Source organism: Acomys minous (assembly GCF_964271855.1).
Source record: "Acomys minous genome assembly, chromosome: 10".
NCBI lineage: Eukaryota > Metazoa > Chordata > Mammalia > Rodentia > Muridae > Acomys > Acomys minous.
Window position 1 is genome coordinate 119464023 of NC_140491.1, and position 24726 is coordinate 119488748.

General features: G+C 36.9%; 2 protein-coding genes across 2 annotated transcripts; both read left to right on the forward strand.

Moving 5' to 3' along the window:
- Window positions 1-9747: 9747 nt before the first annotated feature.
- On the forward strand, window positions 9748-10671 carry LOC311607342 (olfactory receptor 9G19; the record flags this gene model as incomplete). The annotated part of the gene is made up of 1 exon (XM_084798994.1): window positions 9748-10671. One exon carries the CDS (start codon window positions 9748-9750, stop codon window positions 10669-10671), a length of 924 nt encoding a protein of 307 aa, XP_084655120.1.
- An 8304-nt stretch (window positions 10672-18975) lies between these two features.
- LOC311606829 (olfactory receptor 9G4-like) lies at window positions 18976-19914 on the forward strand (the record flags this gene model as incomplete). Its single annotated transcript, XM_084798238.1, has 1 exon — window positions 18976-19914. One exon carries the CDS (start codon window positions 18976-18978, stop codon window positions 19912-19914), a length of 939 nt encoding a protein of 312 aa, XP_084654364.1.
- Window positions 19915-24726: the final 4812 nt, after the last annotated feature.

Consider the following 24726-nt stretch of genomic DNA (forward strand, 5'->3'; position numbering starts at 1 on the left):
TACAAAAGTAGGCATTTATAAAACTTACCTAGTTTTCACCAACAACTTCATCTTGCCCTGAATTTAAAGCTGTATATATTTTATCCTAAATCTATTATGCCAGCTTCTGGATTCCCAGGGTTATGGATTTCAGAAAGCCCTCAGGATTTCTCAGTCTGCAGGGAAGAAACTCACAGGACAATTAAAAGTGCATGTTGATAAATTGGTTATTCTTAAACTAATGGAGAAAAGTGATTGCTGACTACGTCGCCCTGGTTAAAAAAATGAATCATTCTTAAATTATTTCTCATTCTTTCTTTATTCGTCTAGATAATCTAATAAATCACATATGTTCATATTTTTCCTTTTTGTGTATGTAAATATGTGTTTAGTTACGCACTTCACTCCATGACGATATTTCTGTTTATTGCTTCTCCAAGTACATTCTACAGTTTTCTAAAGTATTTTTAGAAATGCTATCATTATTTGAGCTGTATGGTCAGATCACAGGGATCCTTAACTGTCTGTCTACTTAATGACTTTACCCTGATGAGTCAATGTCATGGAGGAGTCAGAATGATGGACTTCTTACGTGAATACATGGTGCATCTGGCTGCTGTCCTGGATGTTGACAGCTCAGGGTCCTGACAGCTCAGCTTCTTACATGGTTCTGTCTTCTATGCCCATAACACCTTTTTATCCCCTGTATCTTTAAAGAGGTAGGTCATAGGAACTCTCTGTGGACAAGTCCCATAATTATTATAGAATTCTTTCAAAACTTACTACAAGATATTCCTCTGTAGGATTATTTATTTGTTTGTTCTGAGACATTTTGCTTTTATCATATTTTTTGAAAATATTATAACAACATATGATCATATCCACCCTTCCAGTTCTTTCTACACCTCCCCAGCATGCTACTTAACCCTGTCTCAACTTTTTGTCATTTAATAACCCAAATCAACTAATTCTGAAAAATGTGGATGTGTGTGTGTGATCATGACCTGTAACACAAGAAATTCACTGGTGGGAACACCCTCAGAAAGAGTGCCTTTCCTCTACCCAGCTGGTATCTGTTGCTAATAGCTTCTCATTAAGAGCTAGAATCTGGAACGCATCCTCCTCCATCAAGATGAAAGGTTGCTTGGGTTAGTCTTGAAAAGGACTTATGCTAAGAATCAGAGTGACTTAGAGTTCATGAGTATGACATCTCTGTCATATACTGGGGCCACCGTTTGCCACTGCCACCCTTACCCTGTAGCTCTGATGTTCCTTCAGGCTCCTTTGCTATGACATTCCCTGAGCCTTTGTAGGGTAATGGTGTTATTAAAGAAATGTCCCATTTACAGTTGAGCACTTTGTCTGCCATTCCTAGCACTTAAACAGATTCTGTGTCCTGTAACAACTTTCTAACAAAGCCTTATATAAATGAATTTATTTAGTTGGTCATACAGTACTGTCTGATTTATAAGTGACAACGTTCCTTTATTATACTTAAAAGTTCTCCATTAGTTGCAAAGAAATGCCCTTTTGATGAGAGGAGAAAGCTACACTTATCTGTGTGTATAATAACGAATTTCTTAGATTGTCTGTAGGGATTATGCTAATTTAGAAAAGTCATGAATGTAGATTCTCCTCCAGTAACCATAACGCCACCAGCACTTATTAGTTATATTTCCAGCACCAGGCTTGTTCTCCCACTTGTTGAGCAGGTCTGTGTCTGGATGAACAGTCATTGGTTACTGCCAAGGTGTGAGTGCAATGGCTCCATGCCATGCTGAGGAAAATACAGTTCTGCAGCCCAGTCCCATTGGTTATATCTACAACACACTTCCACGCCGAAGGCTCAGGGTACATTGTGAAAGAGGGGGATGAAAGATTTTAAGAGCCAGTGACCTATCACATAGTTTGGTGTGTATCTTTTGGAAACATCAGAAGCTTCACCCATAAGGCCTTACCAACATGACTAGCAAAATATGACCTGAACAAGGATGACACCAATGGACATACTAATGTGGATAAGGAAAAGCCCACATGGCCTCAACCCTATACAACAACTCTGGGAAACCAAGGAAAACTGGGAATGGGAAGGTAGGTCAGCCACACGAAGAACACACCAACTGAACAAATTGGCTTTTCAAGACTTTTATTTTAGCCAGGCCTATGTTTTTGAAAATGAGATCTACCTGTGTGATTATAAAATTGTCCTCATGCCTGCTGAATAAAATCTTTCCACTGTGGCTGCTTCTGGACCATCCACATGCCCATCGGTTACCTTTTACCAATTGTCTCCAAGTAATCCAAACAGACTCATTGGTTCTCCAGGGTGAACTTTGAAATTGAACTTTGTTTTATCACTGGAATAACATGAAATGGGAATAAACATTCCTTAGTCCCCCCCTCCCCAAGGGAGAAAATTCTCATAACAGATAGTAAGTTAGTTTGTTAATACTATTGTGTCTCATGGTATTAAGAAGGTTTTTTTTAATGGAAGCAACCAATCTTTACTATTTTAACTAGAAAAGACATATATAACTATGAAAAATGTAAGTATGTTTGTACTTATGTGAACATATGTAACATGAAGTACATATATAAAAGCATATATAACATCTAAGAGTACATAGGCTTCATAAATTAGGCTTCATAGGTTTTTGTTTTGTTTTGTTTTTGAGACAGGGTTTCTTTGCATAGGTTTGGCTGTTCTGGACTCCGTTTTGAAATTACCAAAGAACTAATAAATATGAGAAAAAGAGAAATACATAAACATTCATTCACAGACACATAAAATTGTAAATTACACTGATAATCTATGTGTTAGCTATAATTATATAGACAAGACATATAAATAATTTTGGCTTTGAATATATATTTTTATATGATCAAAGCATTTCAACATCTAATATTTATTTTTGACTAGCCTCTTAAACAGTGCAGAAAAATCCAATTATTCAATATTTCACATATATACATTTTATTAATTTATTCATATTACATCTCAATTGTTATCCCATCCATCGCCTGTATCCTCCCATTCCTCCCTCCCTCCCGCCTTCCCCCTACTCCTCTCCCCTATGACTGTGACTGAGGGGGACTTCCTCCCCCTATATATGCACATAGGGTATAAAAATGTTATACAGATAAAAATGTAGAAATTGTTTTTAGTCAAGTTTATGTAAGAAAATTAAGATGGATAGATTGTTATTTCCAGAAATATTAAGGTGAATGTTTCCACAGTGGAAAAAATTAAGCTAGAGAACTTTTTTTAAAAATGTGAAGGTTTATCCATTCTTCTACTGAGGGGCACTTAGGCTGTTTCCATGTTCTGGCGATTATGAATAAGGCTGCTATGAACATGGTTGAGCAAATTTTCTTGTTGTGTGCTGGAGCATCTTCTGGGTATACTCCTAGGAGTGGAATAGCTGGGTCTTGAGGAAGCCCTATTCCCATTTTTCTGAGATAGCACCAGATATATTTCCAAAGTGGCTGTACTAGTTTGCATTCCCACCAGCAATGAAGGAGTGTTCCTCTCTCTCCACATCCTCGCCAGCATGTGTTGTCACTTGAATGTTTGATTTTAGCCATTCTGATGGGTGTAAGATGGAATCTGTGGTACATATACACTATGGAATACTACTCAGCTATTAAAAACAAGGATTTCCCAAAATTTGTGGACAAATGGATTGAACTAGAAATGATCATAATGAGTGAGCTAACCCAGAAGCAGAAAGAGTCAAATGGTATATACTCACTTATTACCGGCACTAGCCCAAGGGACAGGTCCCATGAAAGTCTGCACCTACCAGGAAATGGGGATAGAGGTGAGGACATCCTATTGAGACTCTAGATGAGGAAAATATAGAGGATAGGCAAGTAGGGGGACCCAGAGGGTCCTAGAAACCTACAAGAAGAACATTATGATGGCTAGATCTGAGCCTAGGGATTCTGCTTGATCTAAGGCACCATCCATGGACAAAACGGGCAGTCATCATCAAACCCCTACCCAGATCTAGCCAAGGGACAGAACATTCTCCACAGCTAAGTGGAGACTGGGGACTGACTTTCACAGGATCTCTGGTGCCCCATATTTGGCCATGTCCCTTTGTTGGGGAGGCCCAATGGCACTCGGAGGAAGGATAGCGGTCTACCAAGAAAAGACTTGATACCTTAGCACCATATTCAGGGGGAGGAGGTCCCCCACAGCCACCGTCATAGGGAAGGGGGATTGGGGTGAAAGTGGGAGGGAGGGAGGGTTGGGAGGATGCATGGGATGGGATAGGAAATGAGATGTAATAGGAATTATTTTTAATTTTCAATAAAAATGTGTTATTATTAAAAAAAGATTTCAATAACAAAAAAAGAAATATAAATTGTAGTTTTACAATATTGAAATAAAACATGTACAGCTAAATATACCATTAATATTAAAATAGTATAAGCTTCAAAAAAATGTGAAGGTTTGAGTAAGATATGCAAGTTCTATGGCCCTTCAACTATTTAATTAAAAGAGAATTCTGTTTCTAGGGACAGGCAGAGGAAGAGAGTGAAGGAGAGGGATAAGTAATAAAGCCGAGTGAGACAAAACCTGGTGGTTAGCATTCTCACTGGCGAATCTCTTGGAATATAGAATAAGATGGAAAAAACTGGCCATTGATCTGGAAGAATTTAATGATCTATGTCATGGTGTATGTATTCTTAGGCACATGTGTTTATAAATACTGAAATATCTACATGGATAAATGTAGGTATCTACATAAATGTATGTTCAAATATGTAAATAATTATATGCATTTATTTGAGTTACTAAAATTACACAGAATGTGCAGATATTACAATGAAATACAAATGGAACCTACACTATACATTATATTTTTCTTTATCTCATTAAATACAATTAAACTAGCATCATCAATGGACTGTTGATTAATTATTTTGCTTGTAATTTCCCTGAGCTGCAAAACCATGAGGAATCCTATAAAACCTCTGGGATCAAAGGGCTGCTATATAGAGCTGGAATCAGCCAATCTGAATGTTAGAATGAGATGTCTGCTAAAAATTTGGTAAGTTGTATACAACAGGTATCAATGGCAAATAAATTTTATTTTATTTGAATAATTCCTCGAGAGTTATTTGCATTATGTTTCAGGCAAGTGTCTATGAAACTTTATTTTTCCTATCCATACGTTACTGTATATCAACTTATGAAACGTCTGAGAGCAAAATAAAAGGTTTAACTTCCATATGTTACGAGAGAGGCTAATGCATGTTAAAGGAAGGGAGAGAAACCTGAGGTACTTAAGCCACTCCTAACTAAAGAGTGTCCCCTGCAGAGAACTTTCCAAGGATGTGAGATGTTGTGACTATCTCCCAAGTCCTGTGTTTCTGTGTTCCTGCCAAAACATTGAGAAGTCTCTATTATGTCAGGTCATATTTTCCTGGAATGTCAGGAGATTACATGCTTTTTACAGGAATGTCAGACAGCAGCTGGCCATGGATGTGAGGTTGACATGCTTCCTAGGAGAGGTTGTCTAGAATAACATTTAAAGAAACTTTAACCCTTAACAGAAAGTTACTGCTAGGCCTCACTGGTCTTTATTACTGGGAGACAACACTATAAATACTTGTTTTGTTTTATTGGTTTTTTTTGTGTGTGTGTGTGTGTGCTTGTGTTGTGAATCTGAATATGTTCTGTTTTGGAGGTCCAACTAACTTGTGAACCAAGAAATTTGGGCCTCAAAAAATCAAAATTATTTTGAAACAAGAAAGCGTAAAATAATGGGATCAAGAAAAGACTAATGTGGTGTGACTATAGGCAATTTATATGCAAGAAGGTTTGGAGAACAGAAGAGAATAGTGAAATTAAAATGTCAAATTTAGAGTTTTTCAACAATTTGCATTAACTATAAACTATTGTATATCCTTATAATTATGTGCTAGGAACACCCAACATTGACCATGTCCCCTGGAGGGGGAGACCTGGTGGCACTCAGAGGAAGGACAGCAGGTTACCAAGAAGAGACTTGATACCCTATGAACATATACAGGGGGAGGTAATCCCCCTCAGGAACAGTCATAGGGGAGGGGAATAAGGGGAAAATGGGAGGGAGGGAAGAATGGGAGGATACAAGGGATGGGATAACCATTCAGATGTAACAAGAATAAATTAATAAAGGATAAAAAAAAAGTAAAAACAAAACAAAACAAAACAAAAAAAACCCGAAAACAACAACAACAACAACAAAAAATTAAATGACCACCATGTAACTAGTATTCTTAGAAGTCATTAGGTCATTTGATGTTCTTTTAAATAATATATGTTAATTCTAGTTAAAGTCTTGTCTGTAAATTTTGTATTATCACAGTTGGGACATTATTATCTAAAAAATTCAATTTTTTCAAAAGTTTATCAGTACACCACATTTCTCTGTGCCTAAACCTCATACTGGAGTCTATTTTGCCTCTTATAATTATTGTATAAACAGCAGCAAAACACCTTTGTGTGAACATGCATTCGTTTCTTTAACATTTGTATCACCCTGACATACTTTGCTGCTGTTCTCCTATCAGTTTTCAATATTGCAATATTTTTTTCACAGTATCACTTAGACACAACTAAGACTTAGGAAGCTATGACTTTAGCAGTATGTCAGATGTCTAATTTGAAAGAACACTGATTTATTTATTGAACATTTTCTATGTGTTGACTGCTAGAGTAAATAGTTCACTCTAAAATTTACAATATCCTTTCTAACAGTTGCAATGGTTATACTTGCTTTAGAAGTGATGTAGTGATGTGTGGCACTTGAGCAACATGTATCAAACCTGATAAAAGTTGATGAGCACAGCAATGGCGTCAGATCCAACCTATTACCAGCTTCAATCTCAGATCTTTGTTTGGTTTGCTCACTCTCTGACTGTGACCACATGCCATGTTGAAGACATGGTTCCCAATATGTCTTTATGGTAAAAGGCAATTTGCTATCCTAGTAGGAAATGCTTCTGTCAGAAATATTTTCAATATAACTTACTCACATTTCAATAGCCACAATGTGAATAATTGGTTATCCCTTTGGTTTTATTGCTTCTGTCTGTGAAGAACACAGGATGACAGACATTCTTAGGTCAAGAAGTGTGAGATGAAAAATTAGTTCCTTTGGGTTAAATTTCACAATTGGTTTCACCAGAGTGTGGATTTCGTTAATGTGTATATAGCACAAGGTTTTGAGTGTGACCTTAAACTTGTACCTGAGGATGGTCTCCTCCTGGGGACTCCTGGTTCTGCAGCCCCTTCCTCTTAAGCGCCTCCCAAGGGCCATATTTTTCCTGAAGCTACATCCTCTTTAGAGGACAAACAGAAATCTAGATAATTTTATTTTCTTTTTTTTTTTAAATTTGAGAAAAGTGTCTTTCTACAAAGACAAGACTATCAACACATGACTATCCTGTGCCAGTATTCAGGAAGTGGGGAGTATAGCATTTACTACCACATTTATTCAGAATAAAAGATAGTTATTAGTTCAAATTTTAAGAATGTTATTAAAAATATCTATTGTCATTAGAGATAACTCTATTTTTACTCTTCCTCAAATATATTCTATGCCGGTCAGATCGGCTACAGTTCTAACCATCCCTTTACCTTCCTTTTGGTTTTCCCTTCTGTTCCAGGGTAATGGTGTTTACTGCCTAAAGTACCCTCTCCCACAGGCAGCTGTGGGCTCACTATCCACACATGAAAATGTGCTTCCTCCTTTGTGTAAACCATGTGACCACACAAAAAATATTATCTGCTTTGCTTTTGCCAGAGTCTATAACTTGATCTCCCATGATACAATATGGCAGCGACTCCCACACATTCTATTACCCTTATTTACAAAGGTTTCATTTATCTCAGCACCACATACTCATTTTATAATAAAGGCCGATTCCTTGGTGCCTAAATATATTGAATCTAACAATTCTCTTAGATGAGCAGCTTTTGGTAAAGATTATATGTTCTTGGAGAACTAGTTTTGACCATGGCTCTGTCTACTTTGAATCCTAATCAATATGGATAATGGGAATAAACACATTTAGTTTATAACATTATTTTGATGATTTTATGGAAAAGTTTTTAGAATATTGAATGTCTGTCACATTCAAGGTTTCATAAATGTCCTTTGCTAAATGCTGCATAGTTAAATTTTGCTTTTAAAAATGTGTAATTTTATTTTTATATACATGTATATTACTATGCATATTTAAAATAAACTACATACAGTAGAAGAACTACAAAATCAGGAATTATATTAATGTTACATTCATGGTGTTTTGGCTATTTGTATTTGGCAACCTTGAAGAAAATATCTTTCCTACCTTGATTAGTCTAAAATCCTGAATGTAAATCAAAGTTGCTAACATGAACTTGCTGTTTACTTAGGTAATTAATTTTATTTCTTCTCAAGTTTCTGATGGAGTTGAAGATCAGATAGTTTAGTTTACAATTAGGCTTATTTGTTTAGAGGTTAAGATGTTTTTAGGTCTAGTTAGATATTTTAAGTTGACAGAGATGTGACATGATAAAATTTGCTTTTAACTTGCAAGATGTGTCAGCAAAATTGTTGAACAAAATGTTTCATTAGTACATTTGATTTCATTGTTATGACTTTAAAATCATGTAATGAGTTGTGAAAACAAGAAAATGGATTCTCTCTCTCTCTCTCTCTCTCTCTCTCTCTCTCTCTCTCTCTCTCTCTCTCTGTGTGTGTGTGATATGTTTGTGTTCTTGTGTTCATGAATGGAAATGCAGTGGAGTGTGGCTACCAGAGGTATTTTTTGAGACAGGGATTTTTCACTGTTATTGGAGCTCAGTAACTCAACAAGACTAACCTGCAGTAAACCAAAAGGGTTCATTGGTCTTCACCTGCCTAACACTTGTATTACAGTCATGTGTCACTGTGCACAGAATATTATATGCAAGTTAAAATTTGAACATGAGTCTTTATTCTTGCATAATAAACATGTTACTGAGTAAGGCATCTATCTCTCTAAGGTGACAGTAGAGACTCTTGTTAAAAATTTACAAATTAATGTTGTAAGTAAAATCTATATTTAATGTACTATAATAACAGCTGAAGGTTATACAAAGTATATCCTTGTCCGAATTCACTTGGTGTGTGGAAAATTTAGGTATGTTGTAATCAGAATACTTTAGGCTGATCTTCTAGTTGTACAAAGTTAGAAGGTTATTTGGTCAAATGAATTAAGCACCAAGGATATATTTTCTATATGATTAGGAGAAAAACAGCAAATACTTTATAGTTATAAGATAAATTCAATGAATAGTGTTTCACAAATGACAAGTTCAATACTATGAACTTATTCCCACATATAATAATATAGAGTTATTTAACATAATCATTTTACTCATGTTAACATCTCTTTTTTATTCCTATCGTTAATTAAACTACATGCTTTCTTTGGACATGCAAGTTTGACCTTATTTGTTTATATTTGTGTTGTAAAAACACATGCTGTATCCTAATTTTTTTGTTTTCCTCCCTTTACATGTTTATTCACTTTACATCCCGGTCACAGCCTCATCCCTTCTCCCATCCTAGTCCCACCCTCCCTCACTCCCTTTCCCCCATGTTCCATACTTTTAAATTAACAAAAAATCATTAATTACATTTTTCATGACATTTATTAATTCAACATTTTTTATTTATTCAGTACAACGATTTACTTAGACATTTCATTTTTTTCTCCTCTTAAGTTACATTCCTTAAAGCTATGGAGCATAATAATAATAATAATACAGTTAGTGAGTTCATCATGTTGGGATTCACAACAGACCCTGTGATGCAGAAGGTGCTATTTGCACTGTTTCTTGTTGTGTACACATTGACTTTGTTGGGAAATAGCTTCCTCATTGTGTTGATCTGCAATGACTCCCGCCTACACACACCCATGTATTTCTTCATTGGAAACCTGTCATTCCTGGATCTTGGGTTGTCTTCTGTCTACACTCCAAAGATCCTAGCAACCTGCATCTCTGAAGATAAGAGCATTTCCTTTGCTGGCTGTGTGGCTCAGTTCTTCTTCTCCGCTGCACTGGACTATACTGAGTGTTACCTTCTGGCTGCCATGGCTTACGACCGTTACATGGCTATCTCAAAGCCACTGCTTTATTCACAAGCCATGTCCTTAAAGCTTTGTATATTTTTTGTGGCAGCCTCATACGTTGGTGGTTTCATTAACTCTGTCATCATCACCAAAGACACATTTGCCTTGACTTTCTGCAATGACAATGTTATTGATGACTTTTTCTGTGATATCCCACCTCTCGTGAAGCTGGCCTGTGGCAAGAAAGACAGCTTCCAGTCTGTGTTGTTCTTCCTCTTGGCTTCTAACATCATCACCCCCATTGTGTTCATCCTGGCCACCTATCTCTTCATCATCGCCACTATCCTGAGGATCCGCTCCACTCAGGGCCGCCTCAAGGCCTTCTCCACCTGCTCCTCCCACCTCATCTCTGTGACCTTGTACTATGGCTCCATTCTTTACATCTATGCTCGTCCCCGGTCCAGCTACTCTTTGGATAGGGACAAAATTGTTTCCACCTTTTACACAGTGGTTTTCCCCATGTTGAATCCCTTGATCTACAGCCTGAGGAATAAGGATGTTAAGGAGGCTCTGAATAAACTCCTCAAGTAAATAAAAATAATTTCCTTATAAGACTTCCAGAAAATATTTAATCAGGTAACTTAAGTTCCAGGAAAGGATGCTGCTTATCATAGTGATATAAAGCAATATAAATGTTCATGTAGTCCAGCTAGAAGACTTCTGGGTTTATATACAAACAGTCCAAGCCAGTTAGATACCTGTACACTCATGTTTATTGCAGCAATATTTACAATAGCTGTGTTATATTATAATTACAGGTCTCTATCAACAGGTATATGGAAACAGTTGGAATGTATACAAGATAGGTTTCTACTCAGATACAATAAAAATGGAATTAACATCTTTTGCAGGTAATATGATGGAACTATATACCATTGTGTTAAGAGAAATAGGACAGTTCCACCAGAAGCAAAAATAGTCATCTTTATCACACTTGTGGAAGCTAGAAAATAAAAATAAGAGTATGAGGGAAGGAGTGGGAGGATAAAATGGATGGGATAACAATTGAGATGTAATATGAATAAATCAATAAAAAAGCAGGCAACAAAGTCCATGTCAGAGGCATCCCCTGCTCCCCTTACTACTGGACCCACATGGAGCTTGAGCTGCTCATCAGGTACATATGTGTGGGAAGCCTACGTACAGTCTATTCATGGTCCTTGGTAGATGCATCAGTCCCTGTGCTCCACCCCAAAGTTTGGCTGTGAGACTCAGCATCTGCTTCAATCCCCTGTTGGGTGGAGTCTTTCAGAGAACATCTATGGTAGGCTCCCATCCTATTCCTTCTCTTTAACTCCTTCCAGTGTCTATTCTATTTGACCTTCTGAATGAGAATTAAGCATTCTCCCTAGGATCCTCCTTGTTACTTACCTGCTTTAGGTCTGTGGATCATAGTATGATTATCCTGTATTATATGGCTAATATCCACTTATAAGTGACTATATGCTCACTTATAATTGAACCCTAGCTATACAGAGATGTCCTCTGAGAGTCCTCACTTAGCCGGAGATTGGGATAGATACTGGGACTTCCTATTGGGACTCTAGGTGAGGAGAGGTAAGGAAGAATGAGGAAATAGAAGGATCCAGAGGGTCCTAGAAACCTACAAGAAGACCATTAAAGCTGGCGGCCCTGGACCCAGGTGTGTAAGCTTAAACTACTGTACCAACCAAGGACAATGCATGCAGTAAACCTAGAACCCCTATCCAGATCTAGCCAATGGACACTACGTTCTCCACAATTGTGTGGAGAGCAGGGACTGACTCAGACATGAACTATGATGCCCCCAATTTGACCACTTCCCATTGGAGGGGAGACCTGATGACACTTAGAGGAAGAGTAAGCAGGATACCAGAAAGAGACCTGATAGGCTGTGATCTTAGAGTGGGGGACAAGGTCCCCTTCTGTCACAGACCTAGGGGAGGGGAATAGGATGAAAGAGGGAGGGAGGGGCAATGGGAAGATACAAGTGAGGGGATAACAAATGAGATGTAATCTGAATAAAGTACTTAAAAATTTTTTTTAAAAGTGAAAGAAAAAAAGAAAAGATTATGGAGGCTAAAGTAGGACCATTAGGAGAGGAACAGAGACAGCAGGGAAAATGCACAGATAAATATTAATAAAAGATATATGTATTGTTAAGCCACATTTTAAATGTCTGTGGTAATGCTTTGATTAAACCACTTTGTACATTTATTTTATGTTAATTAAAGTAGAAAATAAACTTGGAATTAAAGAATAAAGATGTTGTAATTGCTTTGTGGGTAAGGGCATAGCCTTTGCATGCATAAGGACACGAGGCAGGTCGATCCCGGCATCTTCTGGAATAGCCAGTTTTGCACGAATGCCAAGCTTCCAGCATTAGGAGACCTGCCTCTAGGTGATTACGCCGATATTGGCAGTGAAGCACATCTTCTGCCCTGAATGTGAAGGCATGGAAAAACCCACCCATACAATCATGCATATGTACAGTATACATATACACCTCACATAATGCATGCTGTAAAAAAGGATAAACTAAAGAAGAATAAAAGAAAAAGGGAGTTCCTGTTGAACCTTACAATTTTTTCATTTATTTTCTGTCTATATCAACTTTTATTATAATACATAAGATTTTTAAATATAAATTTACCATGAAAAGCATTTCTGCTACATTGTCCTTTATTTTGATTTTGTGTTTATAGAGAAGTAGCCATAATATATAAATAAATCAAAATTCATATACCATGACTGCAAACAGGCAGGATTTGATGTAGGCTACCGCCTTGAAAATAGCTGCTGAGCTCCATGGCTAGTAGAGGAAATACATTTTTCTTTTGGGTCACAGTTCACCAATATCCTAGGAAGAGAGACAAGATTGTATCAGTAACTTGAAAAAAAGGTGGGCAGCTGATGAAAAATACATATATGCATTCCATATCTACCTTTCTCACTCCCCTTACTGCACAACCAACTTTGAGTTTTCTCCCCACTCACAGAGTATCTAGTTTAGTCTTGAGAATGGGATCTTTGATTTAGTTCTCTGACCAGATGAGTTTATTTGCACAGCAACAAAAGTTTTAAAGACTTTTTGCTTAATAAAACACTCACACACAGACACACACACAGACAGACAGACAGACAGACAGACAGACAGACAGACACACACACACACACACACACACACACACACACACACACACACACACACGGCCTTGTCACAGACTACCTGATTAGATTCTTTACTGTAAAGCCAGGTAAACCACATTCTGTTGTTTAGTTCACTTATATTGTCCAAAGAAGGAGAATCTGGAACCACATATTATATAGAATAAACAAATTAAACATGTTGAAGATGCATAGAGGACTTTCTTAGTAAAAATAATTTGTAAAACAAAAAATTTGAGTGATATATTCTCTTTCAAAAACTGGTTATTAAAAACAAAACAAAACAAAAACAAACAAGAAACCCTGGTTATTTCTGTGTATCTGTTTTTGCCCTGTACACCCAGATAAGAATAAAATATATAACCCAAAAAGTACTTATTACAGCATGGGAAATTTTATTAGAGTTTTAAATTGGCATTATTATGTTTTAATATGTTATTAAATAAATGATGCATGGAAATTTTGAAAAGCCTCTGTATTTTTACTAAAATTTGTTGTAATATATATGATGTCTACAATTGTATCTGCTTTAAGTAAACAAACAAAATGTTTTGATATGCAATGTGGATGTATTAGCACGAAGCTCATTACTATAACCATTATATTAGCTGGTCCTGGCAGTCATTCTGTTCTGATGAGGAACAGCAAGACACAGTGGGGCAGAAGGCTGAAGATGATCTCCAACAGGATGGAGAGGTTTGGGCGACTGCTCAGGCAGCAAACTGTCTCTGTGTTCTTCTCATTTGGGAAGCTGCTAATCTGCACTCCCTGTGTAATCAGGTAGTTAAATTGAATTCCTTCTCAAGTCTCTGATGGGGTTGAAGACCAGATAGTTTAGTTTTACAATTAAGCTTAGTTGTTTAGGGGTTAAGATGTTTTTAGGTCTGGAGAGATGTTTTAAGTTGATAATGATGAGATATGATAGATACTGATTTACATTCAGAATTTTAGATGCAACAAGATAGGAAAGATGTTTTCTTCACAGCTGCCAGATACAAATAGCCAAAACACTATGAATGTAACATTTATATAATTCCTGATTGTTTCATGGCTCTTCTTTCTCTAGGTAGTTTGTTGTATATATGTGTATTAATGTAAATGTCTATGCCAAAAATTAAAAAATTAATAATAAAAAAGAATTGAGAATGATGTCAGAGGCTGAAAATTCAAAATTTCTGTAGCCTAAAGATGTTAAAATTTTTTAGTTGAAATAATCATTCATAAAATAGTATTTTCGAATGTATCTCTTTCTATCTGAGAATTATATATGAATTAATTTAAAAGTTAGATGTTACATTTTGATAAATGATAATTCAATGGGTAGTATTTTTTTTTTTTGCCTGTGAAACTGAGATTGTACTGACATAAAATCCTACCGTTGGTCACCAAGTGTAATACGAGCACACTGTCTGTCTTTAGCAACGAAAGTTCATCTTCTTATAGTTTGGGATATTGGTGTTATGTTTAGTTTTATGTCGACTTGACACAGCTGGAGCCATTCAGTAGATATGACCTCTGTTGTGAAAATGCCTCCATCTGATTGGCCTGTTACTTCATTGTTGGTAGAGAGTCCTAGGTTGTATAAGAAAGCAGGCTCAGAAAGCCAGAGGGGGCGAATACATAAGGAGCTCTCCTTCATGGTTTTTGCTACAGTTCCTGACTCTGCATTTTTTCTCAACTCCCTGTCCTTATTAGGCATTTAACTCCAAGTTGTCAACTGGTTGCTGATTACATTATCTGTCTTTAATAATATTAATAGCACAAGCTAATGGGTCACTGTGAAATCTCTGCGCATGAGTATGTTGTGCTTTAATTATGGTCTAACCTTTCTGGCTCGACTCTCACCTTTTTCTCTGCTTTCTCATCCTTTGTCAGGACAAAACACCATACATTAAACCTTCATATGGGGGCTGGACAAGGCAACCCAATAGGAGGGAAGGGTCACAAGCACAGACAGAAGAGTCACCGATACATCAGCTCCCACGGTTAGGAGTCCCACAAAACACCAAGCTAACAGCCATAACATCTATGCAGAGGACCTGGTTTAGACCCACGCAGGCCCATGCTTGTTGGTTCAGGCTCTGTAAGCCCTTGTGAGCCCGTCTTATAGATTCCATAGGCCATGATCCACAGGTGTCTTCCATCCCCTCTGACTCCTACAGTGCTCCTCCCACCTCTCCTGCCTGGTTCCTAATACCTGGGGAGAGGAACGCATGTGACCTCTACTTTAAAGTCTCCTTCCCCAAACACAATTCTGAGGTTTGATCCTAGCCCTGCAACAAACACGAGCACCTTATTCTCTTCCCCGAGGGATTCATTCTCCATTTTCAGGTTTTTCTTTGCTCTTCCCCTCACTTCCATGCCTCTTTTCTGTTCATTTCCTCGACCTCTCCTCTCTTCCCATTTTCGTTTTTCTCCTTTTCATCAATGGATTGAGTTTTCTTGAAGGAAAAGACAATATATTGTAGCCTGAAGATTGAGAAGAGCGTGGGTCAAATAAAATAGTAGATTATAAAATAAATGCAAGACAAGCTTATTACTAATATTTAAGTCTGCTTTCAAACATACTTAATGATTATATTGTGATTTACAGCCAGCATTAACTTTTAAAGTGTGTTGCTGAATTAATCATAATCCAATTAACCCAGTATCCTCAAATTGCAGGTGGACTCTAATTAAGTCTTTAGAGACAGCAGCACATTTCCTAGACTACTATATGGGCAAAGTCTCAAAGGGCTGTTGAGGAAATGTGTATATTGAGTCCAGGGGACACAGGTCAGGAGTCAGAGATCAGGGAAAAGGTTTCACTTCTAGAAATTGGCATTTCTCAGCAAAGGTAAGCATGGATAATCACGCCTAGCAAAGCAGGGAGGCAACTCTGTGGCCTTGGCTGCAGTTAGAATGAGCACAGGTCTGTGTTGGCTTTAAGTGTGTTGTTTCTCTAGACACACAGGCACACCTTCATCACGAGTCTTATTTCATGAGATGTGTTCCCTGTTTACAACTTTAAAATCTGGCTGAGGTTATATTATGAAGAGTCTCATTCACTCAGGCAAAATTAAAAGGAGACAATCTAAATATGCTTGTAAATTTAGTTATTGTTAGAAGTTTGCTTCCCAGACATCCAAGGTATGAATTTTATCTCTCAGTAATTATTTTACATTTCTAGAAGGCCACATTGTATCAAATGAACTTGAGGGAGTCCTATAAAGAGAGTAGGGAGGGACGTTATGGGATTAGAGATGTCTTAATAAAACTTATGTTTTAAGCCATTCCATATGTGTAACATCTTCATAAGCCAATCTATGTGGAGAAAAAGATATATTTATAGATTTTTTAGAATTTGAGGTTTTATTGTGATAAGTTTTTGACATTTTTGCCTATTGTTTTGCAAGCAAAATCTTACTGACAATTGACCGAAATTTTCTTTTGGCCTAGAAGCCTTGAAAATGAGTCTTCAGTTGCATATTTATTCTTTCTTTCTGGCTATCGGACAGTGCAGTATTCTTGGGAGAGTCTATCAGTCCATAGATTTTTTTTTTTACCTTGAATAGTGTGAGCTGGAGTAGGAATAAATAAGAACTTTAGGGGATATCTGTAATATAGAATAACAATTGCCCACTTGCTCATGTAGACATATTTATGATATGCCACACGTTTTTATAAACTATCCTATATATAGTACACTAATGCAGCAAACACCATGGCAAAGACTAAAACAGTGCAGAATTGCCCTTTTTATTCAGTTCAAAAGCTGTAGGAAATTGCTCCATTAGTGCTTTTAAAGATTTTGCTTGTTTTCAAATGACTAGATAAAATATTATATTGAATGCCATTTTAATTTTCCTTAGAGATCTGTGGGGTGTGAAGATAGGAAACACATGGATTCTAATTCTCCTGATGTCCTCACATTAAAAATCAGACTCTTCGTCATCTAGGGCATCCTTCATATTCAAATTGCCCCAGTCATGTTTTCTTCCCACACCACCTACAGGATAGTCAATAGTGTGGTTTTAAAATAGTCTTAAAACATGCTTAGTAATTAAAGAAATTAATGTTAGTTACAGTGTGGTCTCAGTGAGGAGGACATAGTGATTATCTCTGCTAGTGATAATGGCTTGACATTGGAGCAACATGCATTCCTTCTCATGAAAATAATTTTTTCAAATAATATATTCTGAAACCTGCTCCTCATTCCGCTTCTCTTCCCAGATTCCTTCCACTTCCTCACCTATACGACTCCATGCCTTTTAAAAGAGAAAACAACAGGTCCAAAACATATGGGAGAATAGGTAATTAAAATGAAACAAAATTAGATAATTTTACCAAATTAAAAAGTTAAAAATCAGAATAGAATAAAGCAAACAGATGAAATAGAAGGAAATACAAATTGCAAGAAACACATATGCATACAGACAAATTCACACACACACACACACACACACACACACACACACACACACACACACACACCAGAAAAACAGAGAATCAGAAACAATAATAGATAAACAAAAGACAATTAATTAGAACATCTGCAAAAAAGCACTAAGAAAAAAACATCTCTGAAAATACCCTTTGTCTGTGTTTTGTGCTGGCAATGTACTGCTGGCCATGGGCCTCCTTTAAGTGTGGTTGTCTTTCCAGTGAGATGCTATTGGAGAAAACTAATTTTCCATTTGCTAGGAGATTAGAAACAAACTTTCAAGAAAGGAGATTGTGAGTTACAGTGTGAACTAGGCTGCTCACTAGGTCACAATGACCACTGTGGATTCCACTCCATTTGTGCTCCCCTTGTTCTTAACTGAAGCAGCTGGCTTGTCATATCCCTTATAAAACCAAAGCAAGGGAGGAAGTGGTGCAAGATGGGACTCAGAATCAAAACTGGAACATAGTAGTGTATTTTGATCTCTTTGTACGTACAGTTTGGGAGAGTACAGTACAGTGCTGCTCATAACAATGTCACCACAGCCGATCATATAAGATGTTTTCAGCATCTTGTGGGAGGATTATTGAAGTTTTAGTTTTAATAGAAACTGGCTGGTCTTTTAGGCTACAGCAGTATACAGGGCGGAGAAATTAGAGTAATACTCTAAAGAATTTATCAGTTACCTCTCTTTTTTAATAAATTCAAAAGGTACAATTTGCTTTTTATGTATTTACTTTTTTACTTCAAAATGAATACACTTTATTGAATACCTTCTTTAAACATGCTCACTACCACATAGTTATGTAGCATTATCTTGTATATCCTCTTTACCAAGTCTGCCAACTCGTCAGAAGATCATAAATAACGTTCATGAGCTCCCTGTAATTTTATCTTTTTGATAGTGAGCTGACTCTGAATGACACAGTTCAGAAATAAAATTTTGAAATCTTTAATTGGAACCTTGGGTTATTGCTCTAATTACAGTAGTCTTCCACAGCCATAGCCTGAAAGCCCACGGTTCCTTGATAATCATGTAATTATTTAAGAATAAAGGTCAACAACCCTTACAGACTTATTGGGGTAGCAGGTTTGATGGATATGTCGCTTACTTATTTAGTAGAATGTACTAATCTATATTTTCATCACATCATATTATTCAGGTCCAATAATTGTTGATTGCTTATTTCTCTTAATCTCTCATTGAGATTTTCTCTAAACTGTGTTTCCTGCCTCCTCCTACCCTGGATTTCCCCTCTGTGGACATGGAGGTAGACAATCGCACCATCCTGACTGAATTCATCCTCGTGGGCTTCTCCGCAGACCCCCGCTGGCAGCTGACTCTATTTGGAATATTTCTAACCATCTACTTGATGACCTTGTCAGGAAACATGACCTTGCTTATTTTAATCCGTGTTGATTCCAGGCTGCATACACCCATGTATTTTTTTATTGGCGCTCTATCGTTTTTGGACTTCTGGTATAATTCTGTGTACATACCTAAAATCTTGGTCAACTGTGTCTCAGAAGATAAGCGTATCTCTTTGGCTGGCTGTGGGGCTCAGTTTTTCTTTTCCTGTGTAGCAGCCTACACTGAGTGCTATCTGCTGGCAGCCATGGCTTATGACCGACATGCTGCAATTTGTAGCCCATTGCTTTATTCGAGCATCATGTCCACTTCTCTCTGTACTGGGCTTGTGGCTGGCTCTTACGTAGGTGGGCTTTTGAATGCCATAGCCCATACTGCCAACACTTTCAGGTTAAGATTCTGTGGTAAAAATATTATAGATCACTTTTTTTGTGATGTGCTTCCATTGGTAAAAATGTCCTGTACAGACACCCGTGTCTACGTGAAAATCCTTTCCAGTATGGTGGGCTTCACTGTGCTCTCTAGCATCCTTGCCATCCTTGTTTCCTACTTCAACATCCTTCTGGCTATCTTGAGGATCCGTTCAGCCTCAGGGAGACGTAAAGCATTCTCCACATGTGCCTCTCACCTCCTCTCTGTCACTCTCTTCTTTGGCTCCTTGCTCTTCATGTATTCAAGGCCTAGTTCCAACTACTCCCTGGAGAGAGACAAAGTGGCTGCCATGTTCTATACCATCATCAATCCATTACTCAACCCTTTCATCTATAGTCTTAGAAACAAAGATGTCAAAGAAGCCCTTAAGAAGTTGATAGAGAATATACGACAACAAACATGAAGGTTTCCTTTTATGCACTATGGTTGTTTAAAAACTGACCTGTGGACATGTTTGTATGCATTGATCTCTTTAGTTAAAGTTGAAACTGTACTGATAACCATGAAACCTTTAACAACCTTTCCCTTAGGTATGATTAATATATTCTTGCTACTTAAAAATTGCCAAGTCCATAATAGTGGGTTTTACAATGTAATATCCCTCTCTATTTGCAACACTAGCTTTTAAAAAATATAAAACCCTGTTTTTGATTGGAATGCTAGTGGGAAAAGAATGAAGTAAGAAGAACTGAACAGTTTTCTCCAACTTAGTTTGAATTTCAATATTTGTGCATGAACTGTACCAAATATGGAAATAATAAAAAATGGTTAGATTGCTAAAAATATTTAAAGGTTTTATAAATTAGAATATTTAGTTAAGTTGTCTCTCAAATCTATTCTGATATGTGTAAGTAAACATACATATAAAATATATTTGTGTAAGTCTTTCATTTCCTGCAGTAGGATATTATGAAAATGTTCTTAAAAGGATATTTTTTGCTAAATGAAAATAAAGGCTGGAGACATGGCTCAAAGATCAGGACGTATATTTCTCTTGCAGATGACCACAGTTCCATTCCCAGTATCCACACTGGGTAGCTCATGACTACCTATAACATAAGCTCCCGCGGCGTTTGCTTCCTATGGCCTCTGTAAGCATCTTTTTTAAAAAAGTGCAAATACACATACACAAACACAGACAATACATAAATAAAAGTTCAAAAAATTAAAATAGATATTAAAAATTAAAATATTGTAAATCCAAGATCAAAGACACATTTTTGGCACTTAAAAATATGAAACTGAAAGAAGTGTAAATATTCCTATGTGTGTTTTTCCCTCACAGACCTAGCATTTAGGCATTACTTCATTGTCCTACTGGGTTCTGCTGTCTCATATGAGATAACAAGGTTTATCTGTTGTTGTTGTTGTTGTTGTTTTTTAATTAACATTACTGATGGTTGCTTGATGTGGACTGTTATATTTTCTCATCACATTATTTTCTATAATATTAAGCACTCTTTTCCTCTTGTAGTTGGAAATATTAAATCTCTTGGTAAACTTTTTCATGTCACAGAGATATTGAAATTATATTTTTCTTCGATGTGAACCAAACGGCCACTTTACAGAAATATATAAGAAATCCAAATTATACACTGCCAAATTTCCTTCTACACCGATGAAATTGAATACTCTCATCCTTGGTCAGAGAAGCTTTTTATGGGTAGGGGGAATAGGTACATGTTTATAGAGAGATGCATAACTTATTAAAATATGGAGAATAGTAGACAAATGTTCATCCCTTTGTGGCTTATCTATATTGCCCTTACCCCTGAAAACTGCTACCAAGTCTCAGGAAACATTGCAGAAGAGGAGACAGGAAGAAGGCAGGAGCCTTCTGTGCATTACGTGGCTGTCACAGTGACTAGAGCACATGAGATCAAGCCATACATAATCTTGGCATAGATGGGATAGGTGATCACGAGGCCTTTTGCCTCGATGAGGAGTTTTTGACAGTGCATAGTTGTTGGGGATGCACAATTACCTTAAAAATAAAGATGTGGCTGCTAGTAGGTTTTCCATGCTTCAGCTAATAGCCTCACCTCCTTGTATATATGAGTTACACAAATGGGACTTAATGGATTATTAAAAAACATTGACAAGAATGGGGAGGGGCATGCTTAGTGGGATGTGAGGAGGGCGGAGTGGAGAGATCAGGATCGATATGGTAATATCGATTGTACACATTCATGAAATTCTCAAAAACAGAGTTTTTAAAGTTTCTTGCACAAATTATATCTTCCTATTGCAAATTTTGAAAGTGTCAAGGCTTAAATGTTATCACTGTAAAGTGCTCCATGGGATAAGTGAGAGACACTGTGAAACATTGCCATAGGATAATCACAGTGGGACTGGTTTCCAGAGCTGTGACAATCTGATTTCAATGCATAAATGTCAGAGAGAAGATGTTATTACCACTCATGTATGTTAGAAACTCTAGGTGGCAAGTAAATATTTTGTTGTGCAGATATGTGTGGCAAAAATCCTGGATATGGTGCCCTCTAATTAAATGCAATAGATGGGGAGGTCTAAATAATAATTATTTTATTAAATATTCTCACTAAAATAAATATTTCCCTTGTTAATTGATGTATTCTATTTCCCAGAAAGCAAATATGAACTAATAATGATCCAACTTGTGTTAGCTGACATTAATCTCTGGAAGTGATAAATCGCTATTTAAATACATCACATCAATGGGGTAATGGCGGTGACATGGAGGCTTGTTTTGTCTGAATGCACAGCTCCCTGATTCTAATGGAAGAATGCATCCATTATAGCATATTTCTTTTTACTTGGCTCCAGCAACCATGCTGAGAATAGAAATAATGATTGAAGGATAATTATGTTAGTTTCCTCTCCCTGATTATTGTCATGAAAATTATTGAAGTTGAAAGGTCACATGCAATGTAAATTTCCGAAAATTTATTTTGTGATATACCACTAACAAAGTAAAGAAAATGTATTACCACCTTTGGGGTAAAGCAGAGAGATTCTATTCTTATGAAAAATTTAACTATTGCAGAGACCAGGTTCCCATCTACAGCTTGTATTCACTGCTATCCAGAAGGCAGATTTTTAAAAAATCAATAAATGTATAAGGCACAGGTGAACACATTTTGTGTTTAGACAAGTTGGAGTACAGGGGTAGCAATTTTATTCATGGGAATTATAACACAAAATTACAATTTTCTTTTTTTCTGTAAATTGTTTATTTCATTCTTTTTAAAAATTTTTTTATTAATTTATTCTTGTTACATCTCAATGGTTATCCCATCTCTTGTATCCTCCCATTCATCCCTCCCTCCCATTTTCCCCTTATTCCCCTCCCCTATGACTGTTCCTGAGGGGGATTACTTCCCCCTGTATATGCTCATAGGGTATCAAGTCTCTCCTTGGTAACCTGCTATCCTTCCTCTGAGTGCCACCAGGTCTCCCCCTCCAGGGGACATGGTCAAATATGAGGCACCAGAGTACGTGTGAAAGTCATACCCCACTCTCAGCCAAGGACAATACAAGCAGTAAACTTTAAACCCCTACCCAGATCTAGCCAAAAAGAATTTTCTTATACTTGACAATTACTTGAGTTTTCATTAGCAGTGAGCAGTTGTGACCATTGGGAGGTAGGCAGTACTCAATGATCTATCTATTTACAGAGTCTGGAGAGAGAAGGGAAACAAGGGACATACGTCAACATAATAAAGGCTATATACAGCAATCCAATAGCCAAAATCAAATTAAATAGATACTCAAAAAAATTCCTATATAATCAGGTAAGAGGCAAGGGTGTCCACTCTCTCCGTATCTCTTCAATATAGTTCTTGGTTTTTGCCATACATGTCTACATAACACAATATTTACTTGCCACCTAGAGTTTCTCACATACATGGAGTACTTTACAGTGATAACATTTAAGCTTTGACACATTAAAAATTTGCAACAGGAAGAAAAAAATTGTCCAGAGAGAAGTGGACATGATGCTCGAATAAAGCAATGGGCTACAAATTGCAGCATGTCGGTCATAAGCCATGGCTGCCAGCAGATAGCACTCAGTGTAGGCTGCTACACAGGAAAAGAAAAACTGAGCCCCACAGCCAGCCAAAGAGATACGCTTATCTTCTGAGACACAGTTGACCAAGATTTTAGGTATGTACACAGAATTATACCAGAAGTCCAAAAACGATAGAGCGCCAATAAAAAAAATACATGGGTGTAGCCTGGAATCAACACGGATTAAAATAAGCAAGGTCATGTTTCCTGACAAGGTCATCAAGTAGATGGTTAGAAATATTCCAAATAGAGTCAGCTGCCAGCGGGGGTCTGCGGAGAAGCCCACGAGGATGAATTCAGTCAGGATGGTGCGATTGTCTACCTCCATGTCCACAGAGGGGAAATCCAGGGTAGGAGGAGGCAGGAAACACAGTTTAGAGAAAATCTCAATGAGAGATTAAGAGAAATAAGCAATCAACAATTATTGGACCTGAATAATATGATGTGATGAAAATATAGATTAGTACATTCTACTAAATAAGTAAGCAATATATCCATCAAACCTGCTACCCCAATAAGTCTGTAAGGGTTGCTGACCTTTATTCTTAAATAATTACATGATTATCAAGGAACCGTGGGCTTTCAGGCTATGGCTGTGGAAGACTACTGTAATTAGAGCAATAACCCAAGGTTCAAATTAGAGATTTTCAAAATTTTATTTCTGAACTGTGTCATTCAGAGTCAACTCGTTATCGAAAAGATAAAATTACAGGGAGCTCATGAACGTTATTTGTGAGTTTCTGACGACCTGTCAGACTTAGTAAAGAGGATATACAAGATAATGCTACATAACTATGTGGTAGTGAGCATGTTTAAAGAAAGTATTCAATAAAATGTATTTATTTTGAAGTAAAAAAGTAAATACATAAAAAGCAAATTGTACCTTTTGAATTTATTAAAAAAAGAGAGGTAACTGATAAATTCTTTAGAGTATTACTCTAATTTCTCCGCCTTGTATACCGCTGTAGCCTAAAAGACCAGCCAGTTTCTATTAAAACTAAAACTTCAATAATCCTCCCACAAGATGCTGAAAGCATCTTATATGATCAGCTGTGGTGACATTGTTATGAGCAGCACTGTACTGTACTCTCCCAAACTGTACGTACAAAGAGATCAAAATACACTACTATGTTCCAGTTTTGATTCTGAGTCCCATCTTGCATCA